General features: G+C 43.3%; 2 protein-coding genes across 2 annotated transcripts; one reads left to right on the top strand and one right to left on the bottom strand.

Moving 5' to 3' along the window:
* The first annotated feature begins 2066 nt into the window (after window positions 1-2066).
* On the top strand, window positions 2067-3945 carry gcsha (glycine cleavage system protein H (aminomethyl carrier), a). Its single transcript, XM_052060322.1, has 5 exons — window positions 2067-2243; window positions 2396-2478; window positions 2568-2631; window positions 2699-2830; window positions 3554-3945. Exons 1-5 carry the CDS (start codon window positions 2099-2101, stop codon window positions 3649-3651), a joined length of 522 nt encoding a protein of 173 aa, XP_051916282.1. The 5' UTR covers window positions 2067-2098; the 3' UTR covers window positions 3652-3945.
* A 678-nt stretch (window positions 3946-4623) lies between these two features.
* Window positions 4624-11201, bottom strand: si:ch1073-390k14.1 (deoxyribodipyrimidine photo-lyase). The gene is made up of 9 exons (XM_052060245.1): window positions 10742-11201; window positions 8387-8879; window positions 7262-7558; window positions 6678-6853; window positions 6519-6603; window positions 6148-6380; window positions 5887-6081; window positions 5592-5817; window positions 4624-5244 (listed from the first exon to the last, which is right to left on the bottom strand). Exons 1-9 carry the CDS (start codon window positions 10967-10969, stop codon window positions 4709-4711), a joined length of 2469 nt encoding a protein of 822 aa, XP_051916205.1. The 5' UTR covers window positions 10970-11201; the 3' UTR covers window positions 4624-4708.
* Between the last annotated feature and the right edge of the window lie 4533 nt (window positions 11202-15734).

The raw sequence follows: 15734 nt of genomic DNA, 5'->3' as shown, positions 1-15734 counted from the left end.
TTATCGCCACATGCCCTCCTCAGACAGGGTCTCCAGTTAGTAAAACATTATACACACAAAGTCGCGCTGCTGCGGTCCTCTGCATTACATCTGTTAGTGCGCGCAAAGAATACAACGGATAATTTTAACAAGCGATCGCGGTAATGCGCAGATTATAGTCCAAACATATAAAATGTATAACATAAAAATCACTTGATAATTTTTTATTTGATACAATTTGCCGAGGGTCTGGACAGAGAAGGCTCGGACAGAGGAGGTCGGTGGTCCGGTCGTGGATCGCTGTCCGCCAGTTGAGGAAGACTGCTTTAGGCAAAACATGCAATGCAGCAACTGGTTTGGCATGTGTTGGCATCACAGGGAAGACTCCATTAGTGAAATGGAGGAGCTATCTTGGTAAGCCATTTGACAGCCACAGTGTTTAAAAAATGGCATCAAGGGTGGGCATCTAAAATGTCCCCTGCAGTGGGCTTCACACGGAACAATTACAAGAAATGTACGGTGAGAGCACTTGCTTTCCATACTTGGTTTTATAACTTCGGCGATGAAGTTTGATCAAGCCAACTAATTTGTCTGGCAAATTAGCTTTAGCATGTCTCGCAGAGTGATTCAACACTTACAACAATTGGAGGCAAATTGTTTTTTGCATTTGGGCGTCTGGTGCCATGATGAATGGCTCTTCTCAAAATGGGTAAGCACCATTTAGCTATCAAATTAAATGTTTTTTAATCAGTTGGTGTTTTTAATGGTGGCTATGTGCAGCATCAGTTGTGCTCAATGTCGACCATGGAAGGAAACAAATATGGTCGCCTTGTAATTGAAATTGCTGTGATACCTCAGTTAAATAGTGGCATTATGATGGTATTATTTTGGTTTGCTCTTTTATTCATTTTTATCATGTATTTTTTTTCTCCCTACAAAGACTTGGAATAGGTTTGTGGTTGTTTTAATGGGCATACATTTGGGAGAAAAAGTTGTTAGTATCTAGGTAGTGTGTGCAAGTGCTTGCCAACAGAATTTTTATATACATATATATAAAACATTAAAGAGCCACTTTATGCAAAAAGCTATAAAACCAGCAAAACAGAACACAATTGACGAGGAACTGGGTAAAATGATTGCAAGGGATTTTCATCCACTTTGTGTTGGCTGTGTGTTGTCGCAACATCTGCCCCCATCAGAGAGAATCTTCTCCAAAACAGGGCAAATATTAACGGAGAGGAGAAACAGGATCAACCCCTCAAAGCTGAGGCACTTGGTTTTTCTTCATGCCAATCTTCGCTAAAGACGAGCTAAAACCTTTACCTGGATGCTGCATTTTTATTTTTGTTTTACAAATTTTAATTTATAATTTGTTGTGTGGTATTCAAAGCTTACTTATATTTTACTGTAAATTGTTAAAAGCTTATAAATATACACATTCGGAGATTTGAACTATTTGACGACCTTGTTTTGAGATGGGTCTTTGTTCTTTGTTTTTATTTTTGTAGCACTCCATGTTGAGTATGTTCAGAAGAATATAAATAAAGCCATATAAATAATAAATATTTGATATAATGTCTATTTTTTTTTTTGCATTAGTACTTCGTTTTACACATAATATTACGTTATTTTTTGTATTAAATTAATTTAAGCAAAAAAAAAACTGAGGAGCCATTTTGGAGCCGAAACGGCCGGCTCTTTTTAGGGAGCCGATCCAAAAGAGCCGGAATTCCCATCACTAGAAACCACATACAGCAAACGGTATCTGTTTTCTAATATATGGAGTACACGTATAATTTAGTCAGAAAAATAGACAAAAAAAGTGAAGATACCTGGCAAATCGAATTCGTGTAACCCTATACTTAAAAAGTAACGGCATGTAAACGTTTGTTGGTGGTGGGTTTCTTTGTAATATATAAAAGTTAAGAAAAATCTATATCGCTCGTTGGGAGAAAAACAGTTTTACATTTATTTAAAATAAATATATAATTTGTATTTGTCACAAACGGCTTGTTTTCCCCAATGATTTATGTGTTACTCGGGATCAGCAGGTGGCGCTATTAAATCCCTGCGAGTATTATCCCACTTTTGTCTCGTTTAGATCATCCGAAGAAGAAAGATGTCCGTCTGTCGACTTCTCCGCTGCTGCGGGTTTTCCAACTTTTCCCCACTTTGGCCTTTACTAGCACGCTCGGAATTGCATTCGTCGAATCGTTTTTCTTTCTTCCTACGAGACATTTCGTCGTCAAGCCGGTTGTCAGCAGGTAATACTTTGCCGGTCGGTGGTCTTTTCTGTCGTTTGCGTGTTAGCTAACACATTGGTTAGCCACTAGCTCAAGTAAAGGACGTACGAGCGAACTACTTTTACGCGCCGTTTGTATTTTAAAAAATCTGGGTTTTCCCCCCTGTCGTTCAGCACTTAAATTCACAGACAAGCACGAATGGATTCGAGTAGAAGGCAATGGAATCGGTACTGTCGGTATCAGCAACTTTGCTCAGGTACGTTTAGTCCGCTTTAACGAGCGAATCAGTCAAAATATCGTCACCTACGATTAACCATTTGGGTTAACGCCAAATCATGCATACAGGAGGCCCTGGGAGATGTGGTTTACTGTGGACTACCGGAAGTGGGGACGCAGCTGTCTCAACAAGGTAAACAATATTTATCTAAGGCCCTTTCTTGTAAAAGTATTTTATTTGTCCATCTCTGATGTCTCAGATGAATTTGGAGCTCTGGAAAGCGTCAAGGCTGCTAGTGAGCTTTTCTCTCCGTTGACTGGGGAGGTCGTGGAGGTTAACGCACTGCTGGCTGACAAACCAGGCCTGGTCAACAAATCTTGCTACAAAGATGGTGAGCAAAAAAGTGTTGTTTTCCAAAATTCTATCGATATGCAACCTGGTCAGGAAGCATCTCGGACAATGTTACACCAGGACAATAGTTCCACTGATCACCATGAAACTGGTTGCACGTCTATCATAACGGAACACATGGAAAAGTTTCAAGGACATAAACCAGAATTTTGGTTCATGAGCATCATTGAAAAAGGTTGCATGCTAATTTGCAGTTGGATCCTGTCCTGCTACCTACACCATTTTTCGTGTTCGAAGTTGCCCATAGGAATTTAAAATTCAGTATAAATGTTTCAGAAATAATGAATAACTGTAAAATAACAATGGTAGAGGTTAACTGATTATGCCGACTTTGGAGTTATCAATAATTGTCACGGTAAAACAAAAATGTTTTTCAAGTTATACTTATGAATCACAAAATTAAACAATGATTTTGTCACGGTTTCTGTCACGGCGCAAAGTCAGAAAAATGTTTAATTGTTTCTTTATTATGCCTTTTAATTGAATTTTAAACTTACGTTTATGTATATTTCTTTAACTTGTATGGCTTATTAGCCATTTTGACAAGGCACTTACAACGGCCCAGTATGGTTGAATAAGCATGAACACTTTGGGTGAATTGTGTGTGTGGTTAGTAGTAAAAGACTGTTAGCGGGCTATTATTTCCATGAGTCTAGCAAGCAGGTGATCTAACCACTTAATGGCTGGTTGCTGTTCAACACAGGTTGGTTAATGAAGATGACGATTGCCAAGCCTTCCGAGCTGGACTCTCTGATGGACGAGGCGGCCTATGAGCGATACGTCCGCTCCATAGAGGACTAAAACCAGTCCGTTCCCTCTATGCTCCTCATATAAACACCTGGCAGGGTGCACTGTCAGTGTTGTGCAAATGTGAAGAATAGAGGCTGAGAAAGGCTCACTTACTGAAAGGGATCAGCCAAAGTTGAGTTGTTACAGCATCAAAAAGCCCAAAAATGAAAAGTGACGCTCAAGTCGGCTTTTTTTTTCCCCCCTTGATATTTCAGTTGAAGCAGGCACAAGCCTCCTGGGCGAGAAAAGCACTTTGAATTTGTGTGAACACTGTGGACAACTGTACAATGAACTTCATGATTGACATTTTTTTCAGTATTTTCTCTAGAGTTTTTACAAGAACCCTTCTTTGAATTGCATTTTCACTCTATATACCGCCATTTTAACATTGCATGATAGGGTCCAAGTGGCCAATTCCAATTAAGTTAGGACAGGTTTGCTAGATTTTAGTTTTCCCTCTCTTTCTTTGCTGCAAGCAGAAATTTGACTAACAAGTGAGCTACAGGCATTCTACCACTAGATGTCAACAGTCAATCATAGAACCCCTTTTTTTTCTTATTTTGGATCCATTATCTGATCCGATAACCCAAATATAATGAAATAATGACCCAAGAAAATTACATATGAACACTGTTAAATAAACAAATCTTATTGAAATGTCAGTCAGTATCCTTTGCATTAACAAAATAAAGGCCCAACAAATCAACATTGTAGTACTAAAACCAGAGTGCTTATCTCTACTTGAGACAACAAACACTAATAATCATCTTTTTTCATGTGCCACACAAACCGGAAGCATTACATGGTGTTTTATGAATCTCTGGTTACATTGAGCATTGTCATTGCACCTCCGCATGATTTTGTCACTTTTAAAGTTTTCAAAAAAAAGTGAGGCAGTGGAAAGAGGAAAAAATAGTTTAATGCTATCACAAAAAAGCTTTTCATAAATATTGCAAAAAGAATCCAAATTGTTTTTCTGAGAAAATGGGCATTTCAGGCTGGAAACAATCAGAAAAATAAGACTCTGAGCTATTTGGAAGGGACTGAAACTGGTGCTTGTGGCTTTGGATCACCTGTGTGTCATAAGAACAGTACCACTTGGTAGGATAGAGAACCGATCATTCGTGTTTGTGGAGCGTCTGGCTCTTCCCCGCGTTGGGAGTCGTTTGGGCGGGAGCCCCTCCATGCGGCGATGGTCACTCTCCAGCCTCTCTCTTCTCTGGGCTCCCTCGTGCAAGACGCTGGCTGTGAAGTCTCGCTCGTTGAGGAACGCCACAGTCTCGTCCCTCTTGCGACTGACGTATCCCTTGAGGACGGCGTTGTAAGGATTGGTGGCGGCGTCCATGTCCGGGTCGTCCATCTGGTGTTTGAATTCCATACGTGTGATGACAGGAAGGAGAAATTGTTTTCCTCCAGTTGGCTGCGCTAAGCCCAGGGCCTCAGAGACCAGGCGGGGCGGCAGAGGCACAAGGTCGCAGCCCGAGCGTGTGTCCACGTATTCTGCGTGTTGTCTTCGTACCAGGGCGACGTCCTGAAGAGAGCGACTTCGCCTCTCCTCCAGGTTTGTAACTATTCTCTCTGGGTATGTTTGGCCCAGCACCACGCCTGAGTCAAGACAGACAGGGCAAAAGACGTTGATAATTAGATGGGAATGCAACAACAGCACTGAAATACGGTGTAGCTGGTAGCTTTCCATGTTTACGTATTGGTTTAGCCTGATTGCGAATTAGGGTTGCAGAATTCTGTGAATTTTCAAAATTGGAAACTTTCCGTAGGCATAACCAGGAAGGAGAGCTACTATTCCACATGTTATGGTTTGATCTCTGTTGATTGTGGTTCCAAAATTTTCTTAAAATAATCAAAATTTTCAGCAGTTTTTATATTGAAGCGGTCAGTCGTAAATTGTACTTTGTTTACCTAAGCCGCATTGCTCGGTTTGCGGTGGACCTTACCCGCACGTCGTAGCATGGACGCCGGGCATTTCCATGGTTCGTGAATGAGCTCATCAGGTAGCTCTGCAATTTCAGCACACCATTTCCTCACATAGCTGCCGTTCGGGTCGCATGTCATGGCGGCATCAACGGGATGCATGACAAAGTTCCAGTGATCCAGACCGCACATGCCGCCATTCTGCCACATCATGGCATCGATGGCAACATCTGCGTCCACCAGTGTGTCCTACACGCATGCGCAGATGTTCACTACTGTTTAAAACGGTACTCAGACGTTGCGTCGCACACTCCTCACCTGAAACCAGCGATAGCCTTCTTGCCAGGGCAGATGCAGGTACGCTACGAGGAAAGAAGCCACCACGTGTCTGGTGTAGTTGTTCATCCAGCCCGTCAGCCACAGCTGCCTCATGGCTGCATCCACCAGAGGGTAGCCTGTGCGCCCTTGCTGCCAGGCCTTGAGATGATTACGATTGCTGCTCCACCGCAGTTCCTACAAAGAAATAAAGGTTGGGAAACACTACCCTCGATCACATGAGTGCAAAACTTTATTGCAAACCTTGTACGGGGGCCTGAGGGATTCCCAAGGAAGGTCGGGAAACAACGTGAGCTGCCAGTACGCCAAATCCCTCCATGACAGTTTGCGTTGGAATTTTGCCGGTCGACAGCGTGCCCCCTTGGCGTCCCATAAGAGCCAGCGAGGGCTGACCTGACCAAAGTGAAGATACGGCGATAGAGTGCTGGTGTTTGGGGCATCGGCCCTGCCTGACTCTTTGTCATATCTGTACACACCTGGGAAGTGAATGGAATGAAGGCTTATTTAATGACGTCGGACTTTAAATCTACATACAGTATGTGAGCGCATGCATTTGAATGGGGGTCTTCTAGGTTGGAAATGACACGACAATGTTTATGTACAAAGTGTCTCACCATCATGAAGAAAAGCTTCGAGCCTGGCATGGGCGCCCTCTTCACTGAAATCCCACAACTTGCGAATGTTCTCTGCCCAATCAATCTAGAAGTCAAGAATCATTTTTCACGACAGGATTTTGTCATGATTTTAAATGTTGTTCTGCTGTAACTACTAACCGTGGTGCCATCCTTCCTGAGTGGCATGCGCGCCAGGCCCAGCGTGTCCAAAGGGATGCCCTGAGGCCAGCTGGAAGGTACAGGGAGCGACATGGGTGGATCCAGCGGAGCACCAAATGCGGTGCCTGCTGGGTTCTGTCTGCAGCAGCTCCTAAAGTGAGACACAGATCCGATTCCTTCCAAACAAAAGAAGTGAACGTAATTATTTCAGTTGCTATAATTCCTGATGGTAAAAGTGTGCTGTAGGGTTCTGAACGCTGCTTAACAGTTAACAGAGCTCTTATTTTGGAATGACCGAAAGTGGATCATTCAGGAAGTGACCAGCCGAGAAATGGATTGAAGAATGTCTGTGTCTATTTCATAGTTACAGTATCTATTGTAAACTTAAGAAGTTATTGTAATTATTGCTTGAGGTTATTGTTTTGTTTTGTTTTTATCAGTGGCAATGTTATTTTGTCTTCATCCTCCGACAAACACTTGTCACAGGAAAAGCTGCCGTCTGACTATCACCTATATTCCCCGCTGTTGTTGGCCATTTTCTTGACTCGAGGCAGACTAAACTTTCGGAACGGTGTCTGACGCACCTCTGAGTCCAACACCCTCCGTGCTGACAGAGTAAGGGTCTCGAGTACAGTACGAGTGGAACATCTTGCATTGGACCCCGTCTTTTTGCAGCCTTGACGCCACCTCGTCATCCCGTTCCTTCAGCCAGGGCTCGTAGAGGGCGTTGGCCAGCACCGTTCGGGCCCCAGTCTCCTTCACCAGCTCTTTGAGCGTACGCAGAGTGCTGGATCCGTTCACCTCCAGGAAGACCAGATGACTGCCGATACGCTCCAGAGATGAGCGAAAGGAGGACAGCGCTTGATGAAGCCAGTATTTACCTGCCACAAGGATAGACAGAATGAGCTGACAGAGATCATTTCGTTGAATGGGCTTTAAGGCCTTCAAATAAAACCTTTACGATTTGTATTTCTCCACATAAATCATTTAAGGTTTTATTTGATTTGAACTATGGCAGCAACGAAAAAAACCTCAATAAAATTGTCCTCAGCTATTGACATTTTGAAAAGGGATTGGGGGAGCGGGGGGGGACAATGCGCCAGGGTACTTCTGGGAAGGTATGGCATGTGCGAGTACCGCTGATATTTACTAAAAAGGATCTGAGGTAAATCTCAATTGGGTTTGCAGATGATGTTTTCTCACAGGTATGTATAAAATGTTTGTCTGGGTTGTCTGAATAATTTATCAAAACATTTTTGTTCACCTCCTGGTAGACTGCCGCATGCTGTTTCAGTGTCAAAAGAGCGCATCAGTGCCAGACTTGCCTACCCGCCTTAAATCTTTCTTTCTTTATTTATTATTTTATCTGTGTTTTATTATTGGTCTTGGCTGTACAGTGTCCTTGAGTGTTGTGAAAGGCGCTTACAAATGTGATGTATTATTATTATTATTATTCATCGGAACAACAACAAAAAGTGAATGATTTCGGCAGTTCCTCTGTGATTATATTGACGACACCTGAATTATACATACATAAAGATATATTTTTAATCAATTTTACTGATGGAATATAAATTACAGCCAACGTTCACAATGAGAATAGTTTAGCTTTTGCTATTTCAGAGTATAGTAACATCTTGATGAAAAGATCTATAAACTTGAATTTTCTGATAGACTCAATCACGCATGTCTAAATATATCCAACTTACAAGCGCCTCCTGTAGCCACAGTCATCCCAGGCCCCTCTTCCTCTTTGGAGCTCCAGATGAATACAGGTATGACGGGGGCCCCCAACTCCAGGGAGCCGACAAGAGCAGGGTTGTCACATAGTCTCAAGTCCCTGCGGACCCAAAGCAGCACCGGTGTTGCCCCCGATGGAGAGTCCGGCAAACCAACGACATGCTGGGCTGCTGCTTTCCGACGCTGACGTCTGCTTTTGGAATGATTTGTTTTCTCACACTGGTCTTCCATCGTGTCACTTTTTGCGCCGATGCCCTGTTTGGCACTCAGAGTTTGACATGTACCAGACATGTTCAGAAATGTTTCTTGCTGATGTGCAGGTTCTGAGGTTGTACCCCCTCCTTCCTTGCCGTGTCCACTTTGATTGGATACCGCATCATATTTCTGCAGCTGTGTTCTTGGGTGAACGTGCGTTTCAAGACGAGACAGGGTCACTGCCAGTTCCAACTCATCGTCTTCAGCCTGCCATAAAAAATATTAGCGGTAACTATCAATGTTTCCCCAGCAATCAATTCACTGTCCTCAGTACTTGCCAGGTCCTTCACAACTAGCGGTGCTGGCCCATGTAACCTCAATGACATTGGCAACGGGACTACTTCTTCCACCAATTAGTATTATTATTTTTAAATCTGCATAAATATTGTCCCTTGACACTCTGGAGGAGGTGGGCAACAGAAGGATGCTAACTAAGCTAAAAGCTATGATGGCCAGTCCCTCCCACCCCCTCCCGCCAGCCCTGACAGCACTTGGTAGCTCCTTCAGCCAGAGACTGTTACACCCGCGCTGCAAGAAGGAGAGATACCGACGCTCGTTCCTACCGACTGCTGTCAGGCTGATGAATAAAAAATAACAATCATAATGATAATAGTAATTAAATGATGTGAAGGAAAATTGTAAATAGTACTGCGATTTATCAATTTTGTGTTCATATTGCATTTAATTGAAAGATGTTTGTTGTTTTTTTCTCTTTCTTCTTTCTACATACATTCTTGCTGCTGGAGGCTGTAAATTTCCCCGGTGTGGGACGAATAATGGATCTTATCTTAAAATGTTTCAAGTCATTAAAATTCTGAAATTACTTGAACTACTTCATAATTATTGTTATGTTTTTGGTTTTTTTTTTCAAACCATAAATAATAGTTGCTGAAGAAAAAGTACAAGCCAATTGCGACTTGCACGAAGGCACTTTCGTTCACCGATAGAACACTTAATAGCCTAAACCGGGGGTCGACAACATGCGGTTCTTTAGCGACATCTCGTAGCTCCCTGGAGCTTTATAAAAATGTTTGAAAATGGAAAAATATTTTGATAGGAGGCTAATATAGCTCAAATAGGTATATATACATGTTGCAACTCCGAAAAAGTAGAGCTGTGGTGTTGGTTTTTTAAAACGTACGACTAACCGACATCTGCGTCTGACTCCATGCGTTCTCTCTTCTAGTTCGACTCGAGAGGCGTTCAAAGACAGCATGCGAAAAACGGAAATTAATGATCACTTCACTGACACTAAGAAAAGCGAAAGTAATTCACCAAAACAGAAAATCAAGCAAGGAAATCACTAAATAAATTCTATGGGGGCTTTTGTGAACATACAACAAAGGAATGAATAACATAAACAATTGGGCGGCCCGGTAGTCCAGTGGTTAGCACGTCGGCTTCACAGTGCAGAGGTACCGGGTTTGATTCCAGCTCGGGCCTCCCTGTGTGGAGTTTGCATGTTCTCCCCGGGCCTGCGTGGGTTTTCTCCGGGTTCTCCCACATTCCAAAAACATGCGTGGCAGGCTGATTGAACACTCTAAAATTGTCCCTAGGTGTGATTGTGAGTGCGAATGTTTGTTCGTTTCTGTGTGCCCTGCGATTGGCTGGCAACCGATTCAGGGTGTCCCCCGCCTACTGCCCGAAGACAGCTGGGATAGGCTCCAGCACCCCCCGCGACCCTAGTGAGGATCAAGCGGCTCGGAAGATGAATGAATGAAGATGAATTCAGAGACAGTCCAGTCTCCTACATACATACAGCATGTGTTTCCTTCATTGTACGTTTTATAGAAGGCCTTTATTTATTTATTTGCGGCTCCAGACAATTTCAACATTTTGGGTTGCCGGCCCCTGGCCTAAACACTTAATAAGTGTACATTTACAGATGCTTGTGAGTGGAGACGTTTTATTGGTAAAAAATACTACTTTAGCGGTATTGAGGGAAACTAGATGGATGATTAGAAGGACGAACGAGATGCCTTGTTAAACAATTACTGTACAAAAAATAAGCTAATCTGTAATTCAGCGTCGTAATGATTCGTTGAACATCCAAGCATAACATTACAGACCTTCGTGAAATATTCTTCGTAGATGGAGACGAGGGTGGAGTGCAAGGAGCGGTTTGCCGACGACAGAGGCTGAACGGCGGGCAGAAACCGGGCACGGGTCTCCTGGTGACCTAAGATAGACAGGCACATCGCGAAGAATCCCTCCGGATCCTCCCGACCCCGCAGCACTTCTTTGAGGAGTCTTCTGACCACGGCCAGCTCGCCGTCTTCTTCTCCAGTTTGAGGCATCGTCAATCGGAAGGTGATTGGCAAGTCTTTTTAAGTCACTTTCTTACGGTCTACCCCGAAAAGCATAGACCACATGTGCCGCTTTACGCACACAATCGTTGTTACCGAACAGCTGACGGCTGTTACACAAGACTTAAGTTTTGTAACCGCGGTCATTATTTTATAATGACGTAACATGACCACTAAGGGGAGCTCAAGCCTCAAAATCCAGACAGGCGTTTTCTGTCACCACTTACCAGCATCACCACTTTGAGTCAGACTCTCAGAATTCATGTGTGATGAATTATCCACTCTGTTCTCTCCGTTCATTAACATAACAGAGTCATTGCATTACTCCGGCCACCCCTGAACCAATCTATTTCTATGTTGGTGGGAGGATCAATGACATGGGTCCCGACTAACTCAATGTGATCAAATCACCACCCTTGTTTTCATTTGAAACACCACCTTCATCTTGCTTTTCAAGTGCACCCCTGTGATGTGAGAGGGGGGGGGGGGGGGGGAACAAAAGGCATCAGACGCAGTAACAAGAGGTGAATTTTTAATCATTCACTATGCACAGGGATTGATTTTAATGAGACTGTGCACACGCTTTTGAATATGCACTGTAGGGAACGCGCAGTTCAAACTCCTGTGTTGCAAACTCTGAAATTCCGGGTAAAGGGATCACTCATTGTCTTGTTTGTTGACACTAAAATATTCTCAAATGTTCCAGAAGCTTGTGACTCATTGGCCAGGGCCGCATTGCAATCCATCCATATTGTTCAGTATATGAAAAGGAGTGTGTTGAAAGCGGCGGTACGCACAGAGAGTGAGAGGGAGAGGGATTGAGAGAGAGGGAGAATCAATAGTGTTTAGACAGAGAAGTGGAGTCTAAGTGTGTGATCAATAGAGAGCAGAGAGGAGAGATTAGCTGCTTTTCTCTCTCAAACTAACACTGACAAATTGGTGAATTGGTGTATCGGCCCTTGGGCTAAATGGATTGACCCGCTGTTTCCATGTTCTGCCGTGTACTGTCAATAAAGATCTCTGTTCTGTTCATTGAGGCACTCGGCGAAGGGACGGGACGAAGCATTGAAAGAAAGGGGAGTCGGTGAAGATCGGGAAAGACCAGTAAAAGTTGAATGCAAGGGAAGTGGAGGTACACACTTAAGAAGGCTTTTTTTGAGTGACTCAAACGGCCAGTTGCCCTTGATTCAACCTTGTGCATTGGACAACACACATTTCTAAACAAAATACATTTTAATCATTTTTTTGACTGGCTCTGACTTGGACTGAAATGACAAAAACCTGTGTTTGGGATTGAAATGCCAGATTTTCCCAAAAAGGTTGAGGTATTTTTCCATTTCTTTCAAAGTCAATCCAGCAGTGGGTGAGGAGGATAAATTGAGAAGATGTTGTAAATTGTTGCACACAGAAGAGCACATTTAGTGGCAATTTGTCAGTGACAGATGGGAACCAAACCTTCATCATAGGGGTGTGGGAGGCATTTTCTCACAGGTATAGTATATTTTCTCAAACATATAAAATGTGGGTGTTTTTTTGAGTAATTTTGGAAAACATAATGGCTAGCCTGCTCATAGACAATAGTGCCATATCAATTTCACTGTCAAAAGAGCCATTATTCGAAGCGACAGAAAATTAAATTATGTCGCCAGTCCTTCAATGATCATGTTAACTATGAAATGCCACCATGTTCGATTTGATTTTTTTAATAAACTTACCTTGAATTGTAGATTACCTCTCCCTTTGTCTCTCTTCAAAGCGGTTTACCCCATGTAACAAACGATTGTGATGGGGAAGAAATGCTAAAATCATTTAAGTCATTTCCTTTGTTTTCTCAATAATTCTGCCTTGGTCTAATTGCATGAGAGGATTTGTTTACTATTTGAAAGCTCTGTCTTATGCAACCTAGAATTGTGTGGAACTAATGTCATTGGGGAAAAGTCCAATTGTAGAAGACACTTTTAGGTGGCAGAGCACGAGTGACCTGAAGATAGCAAGTTGGCTGCAAAGAATTGGTGGTTATCTGACGCTGACAACAAGGACAAAAAGCACCAGGAAAACCCAAGCTCAAGCAATCATGGGCCTTCTTAGTGAGATAACAGGCGAGCAGATCATTTACCATACCTAGATTATTTAAAAAAAACAGCATCTGTCGCCGAGAGAACCACTCAATGGAAGAAAAAAGTCATTAAGAATGACATTCGTATGCTAGCTTTTAGGCTACATCTCATTTAATTAGCAGGTCACTCAATAATCACGTTAACAATGTCTCGAGTTTTTACCAAGTCTATTTTTGAATCAGCTTACCTGTACTGGCAGGCATTCCTTCATGTAAGATGTTTTTGTTGACTGACGCTTGACAAATTTAAATCAATAGCGATTGAGAAAGCTAACCAATCAGAGGTATATTTTACCTATATATATTATATATATATATATACACACACACCTACAGAGGTATGTTTCCTTGTTTATTTGAAACTTCCCATATCACAGCCCTAGAAGAAAATGATCCATTCAAGCAATTTACCCAGTTCTCTCAGAGGCTAAGCCTTGGTCAAGTGACTTGGTCAGGATTGTTTACTAATGTTGTCATTGGGGCAGTGCATCTGCCTTTGTCAATTGGAAGAATTTGTTGCATCTTGGTGAATTGTTGCGTTACAGAAGAATGTCCAAAGTCAAACACAATCCATTCCGTGACGCTGCTCAACAACTGATTTGCTTTGCATTAAAAACCAAATTCAAGATTGATTCCAGATTCTGAGGTCTCTCCATCATAAAAGCAAATAACCACTAGGCCAGTAGTGTACAAGATGTCCTCAGTTCCGTTCTTATGGCTGAAAAATACCATAAAATATCATTTTGCTGACATTTAACTGTGGTGTTTTTCATTCATTCATTCATTCATCTTCCGTACCGCTTGATCCTCACGAGGGTCGCGGGGGGTGCTGGAGCCTATCCCAGCTGTCTCCGGGCAGTAGGCGGAGGACACCCTGAATCGGTTGCCAGCCAATCGCAGGGCACACATAGACGAACAACGATCCGCGCTCACACTCACACCTAGGGACAATTTAGAGTGTTCAATCAGCCTGCCACGCATGTTTTTGGAATGTGGGAGGAAACCGGAGCACTGTGGTGTTTGTTCATTGCATTTGATAGAGGTGACCAAAAAGTCATTCATGCTAACGTTAGCTTGGTGCGTCGTTGTACTCCACCATATCCACTTTCCTGCTAACAGCCCTCAATCTCCTGTCTAATAAAAATATCGTCTCCGACAGTCTTAGTTAAATCAAATGTTTGGATAAGAAACACTTCCAGGGCCATAGATATGGAATGCTAATGTACCTATGGAGCACCTAAAATGGCTAAAGGTAGTTCCCCAAAATAATACATTTTAGAGCTGTCATTGCTATAAGCCACCATGACACTGCAATATTTTTGCACATGGTTATCTTACCATCACAATCTGATACTGGCCCATGCTTCCTACATACCCGTCATATTTTTGGGGTACTGTTAGACCCCTAACACCCTACCAATAGCCCAGGTACACTCAAAGCTTATCTCTCGTTAAAACAACATCGCACTCACATGCGCGTCCTCGGGAACGCCGCTCCAAAACCATAACATCTCGAGGAAAATTAATGGAAAGACGAAAAGTAAGTGAGAAGAAACGGGCCACTGGTGTAGCTATTTGCTCCTCATAAATCATTGTGACACACCTACGTGCATGTAGACACACGCAAGGACACCCTCGCACACAAACATGCAGAGACGCACACGTAAACACGCACATGTACTGTAATTAACCACAGGCTATTTACTCTCTCCTGCTGTAAATTAGACATGCAGACACAGTTATTACATTAGACGGATCTGCCATGCAGAATACTAACAGGAGAAGGAGGATGGGGTTGTCGTACACACAACAAGCAGTTCGTACACACGCAAACATAAACACGCACGCACACAACAAGAACGCAGGCATGGAAGAATCATAGACTTGACGGGAGCGAAAATGAAGCCGCAGCCCAGAGAATGGGGCCCCCAGCTCTTTGTTCCCTGCTGCATTTCATTATCTGAAACGCCAGCCAACACATACGATGCACCTCCCCCCTTTCCCTAAAGCTGTCTGCTTCCACTCCACATAAACACACACACACACACACACACACACCGATCCCCCTTCCAACCCCACCCTACACTCCCAAAAAAGCCAAAAGAAAATACAGATACTGCGTCAGAGCCCGACTCTTGTATCTGCGTACCGTGTGGTCATCCTGAGGACATTGCTTTTAACCTCAAAAGCAATTTGCCCATTCCAAGTCGTAACAACAGTAGATGAGAACTTGATTAAAGCAAGTGTCGATATTCTCGTCTCCAATTAGTTCCCGAAGTTCCCTTTTTTCCACCCTCGCTCCTTCTTCTATTGGTGCGTCCTCCGGTTCCCCTCCCCCCACCTCCGTTCCACCATTTTCCCACGGTGATCGATAGCTCATTACAATCATTGACTGCGGCTCATCAGCACTTGTTAAGACGGGCCAAGACAGAAAGGAGGCGCAACGTGGGAAGCGCGTGTCGTTCGATACGCAGAAGAGATGGTCCGGCAGTGTGTCAGAGGTGAGCCGTGACATTTGAGCGGCTATTTTTCCCTGACACCTGCTTTGTGGACGCCGCACAGTCTGCCGCGTGCCAAGGGAAACATCTTAATATGCGGCTCACGTGGCTGCCGCGGTTTGTTGCTATGGTGATTGCCAAG

The sequence above is a fragment of the Hippocampus zosterae genome, chromosome 3, assembly GCF_025434085.1.
Source record: "Hippocampus zosterae strain Florida chromosome 3, ASM2543408v3, whole genome shotgun sequence".
NCBI lineage: Eukaryota > Metazoa > Chordata > Actinopteri > Syngnathiformes > Syngnathidae > Hippocampus > Hippocampus zosterae.
The sequence above is the reverse complement of the archived record's forward strand: the minus strand, read 5'-3'. Positions and strand labels throughout refer to the sequence as shown.

What these genes read in the sequence shown, in the direction of transcription:
- gcsha (XM_052060322.1), top strand. Translation starts at nt 2,099, where the DNA reads ATGTCCGTCTGTCGACTTCTCCGCTGCTGCGGGTTTTCCAACTTTTCC. An exon ending in GTCAAGCCGGTTGTCAGCAG is followed by an intron (nt 2,244 to 2,395) that starts GTAATACTTTGC and finishes CCTGTCGTTCAG; the next exon opens with CACTTAAATTCACAGACAAG. An exon ending in CAAATCTTGCTACAAAGATG is followed by an intron (nt 2,831 to 3,553) that starts GTGAGCAAAAAA and finishes TGTTCAACACAG; the next exon opens with GTTGGTTAATGAAGATGACG.
- si:ch1073-390k14.1 (XM_052060245.1), bottom strand. Translation starts at nt 10,969, where the DNA reads ATGCCTCAAACTGGAGAAGAAGACGGCGAGCTGGCCGTGGTCAGAAGA. An exon ending in TCAGGAAGGATGGCACCACG is followed by an intron (nt 6,604 to 6,677) that starts GTTAGTAGTTAC and finishes CTTGACTTCTAG; the next exon opens with ATTGATTGGGCAGAGAACAT. An exon ending in CGAAGCTTTTCTTCATGATG is followed by an intron (nt 6,381 to 6,518) that starts GTGAGACACTTT and finishes TTCACTTCCCAG; the next exon opens with GTGTGTACAGATATGACAAA.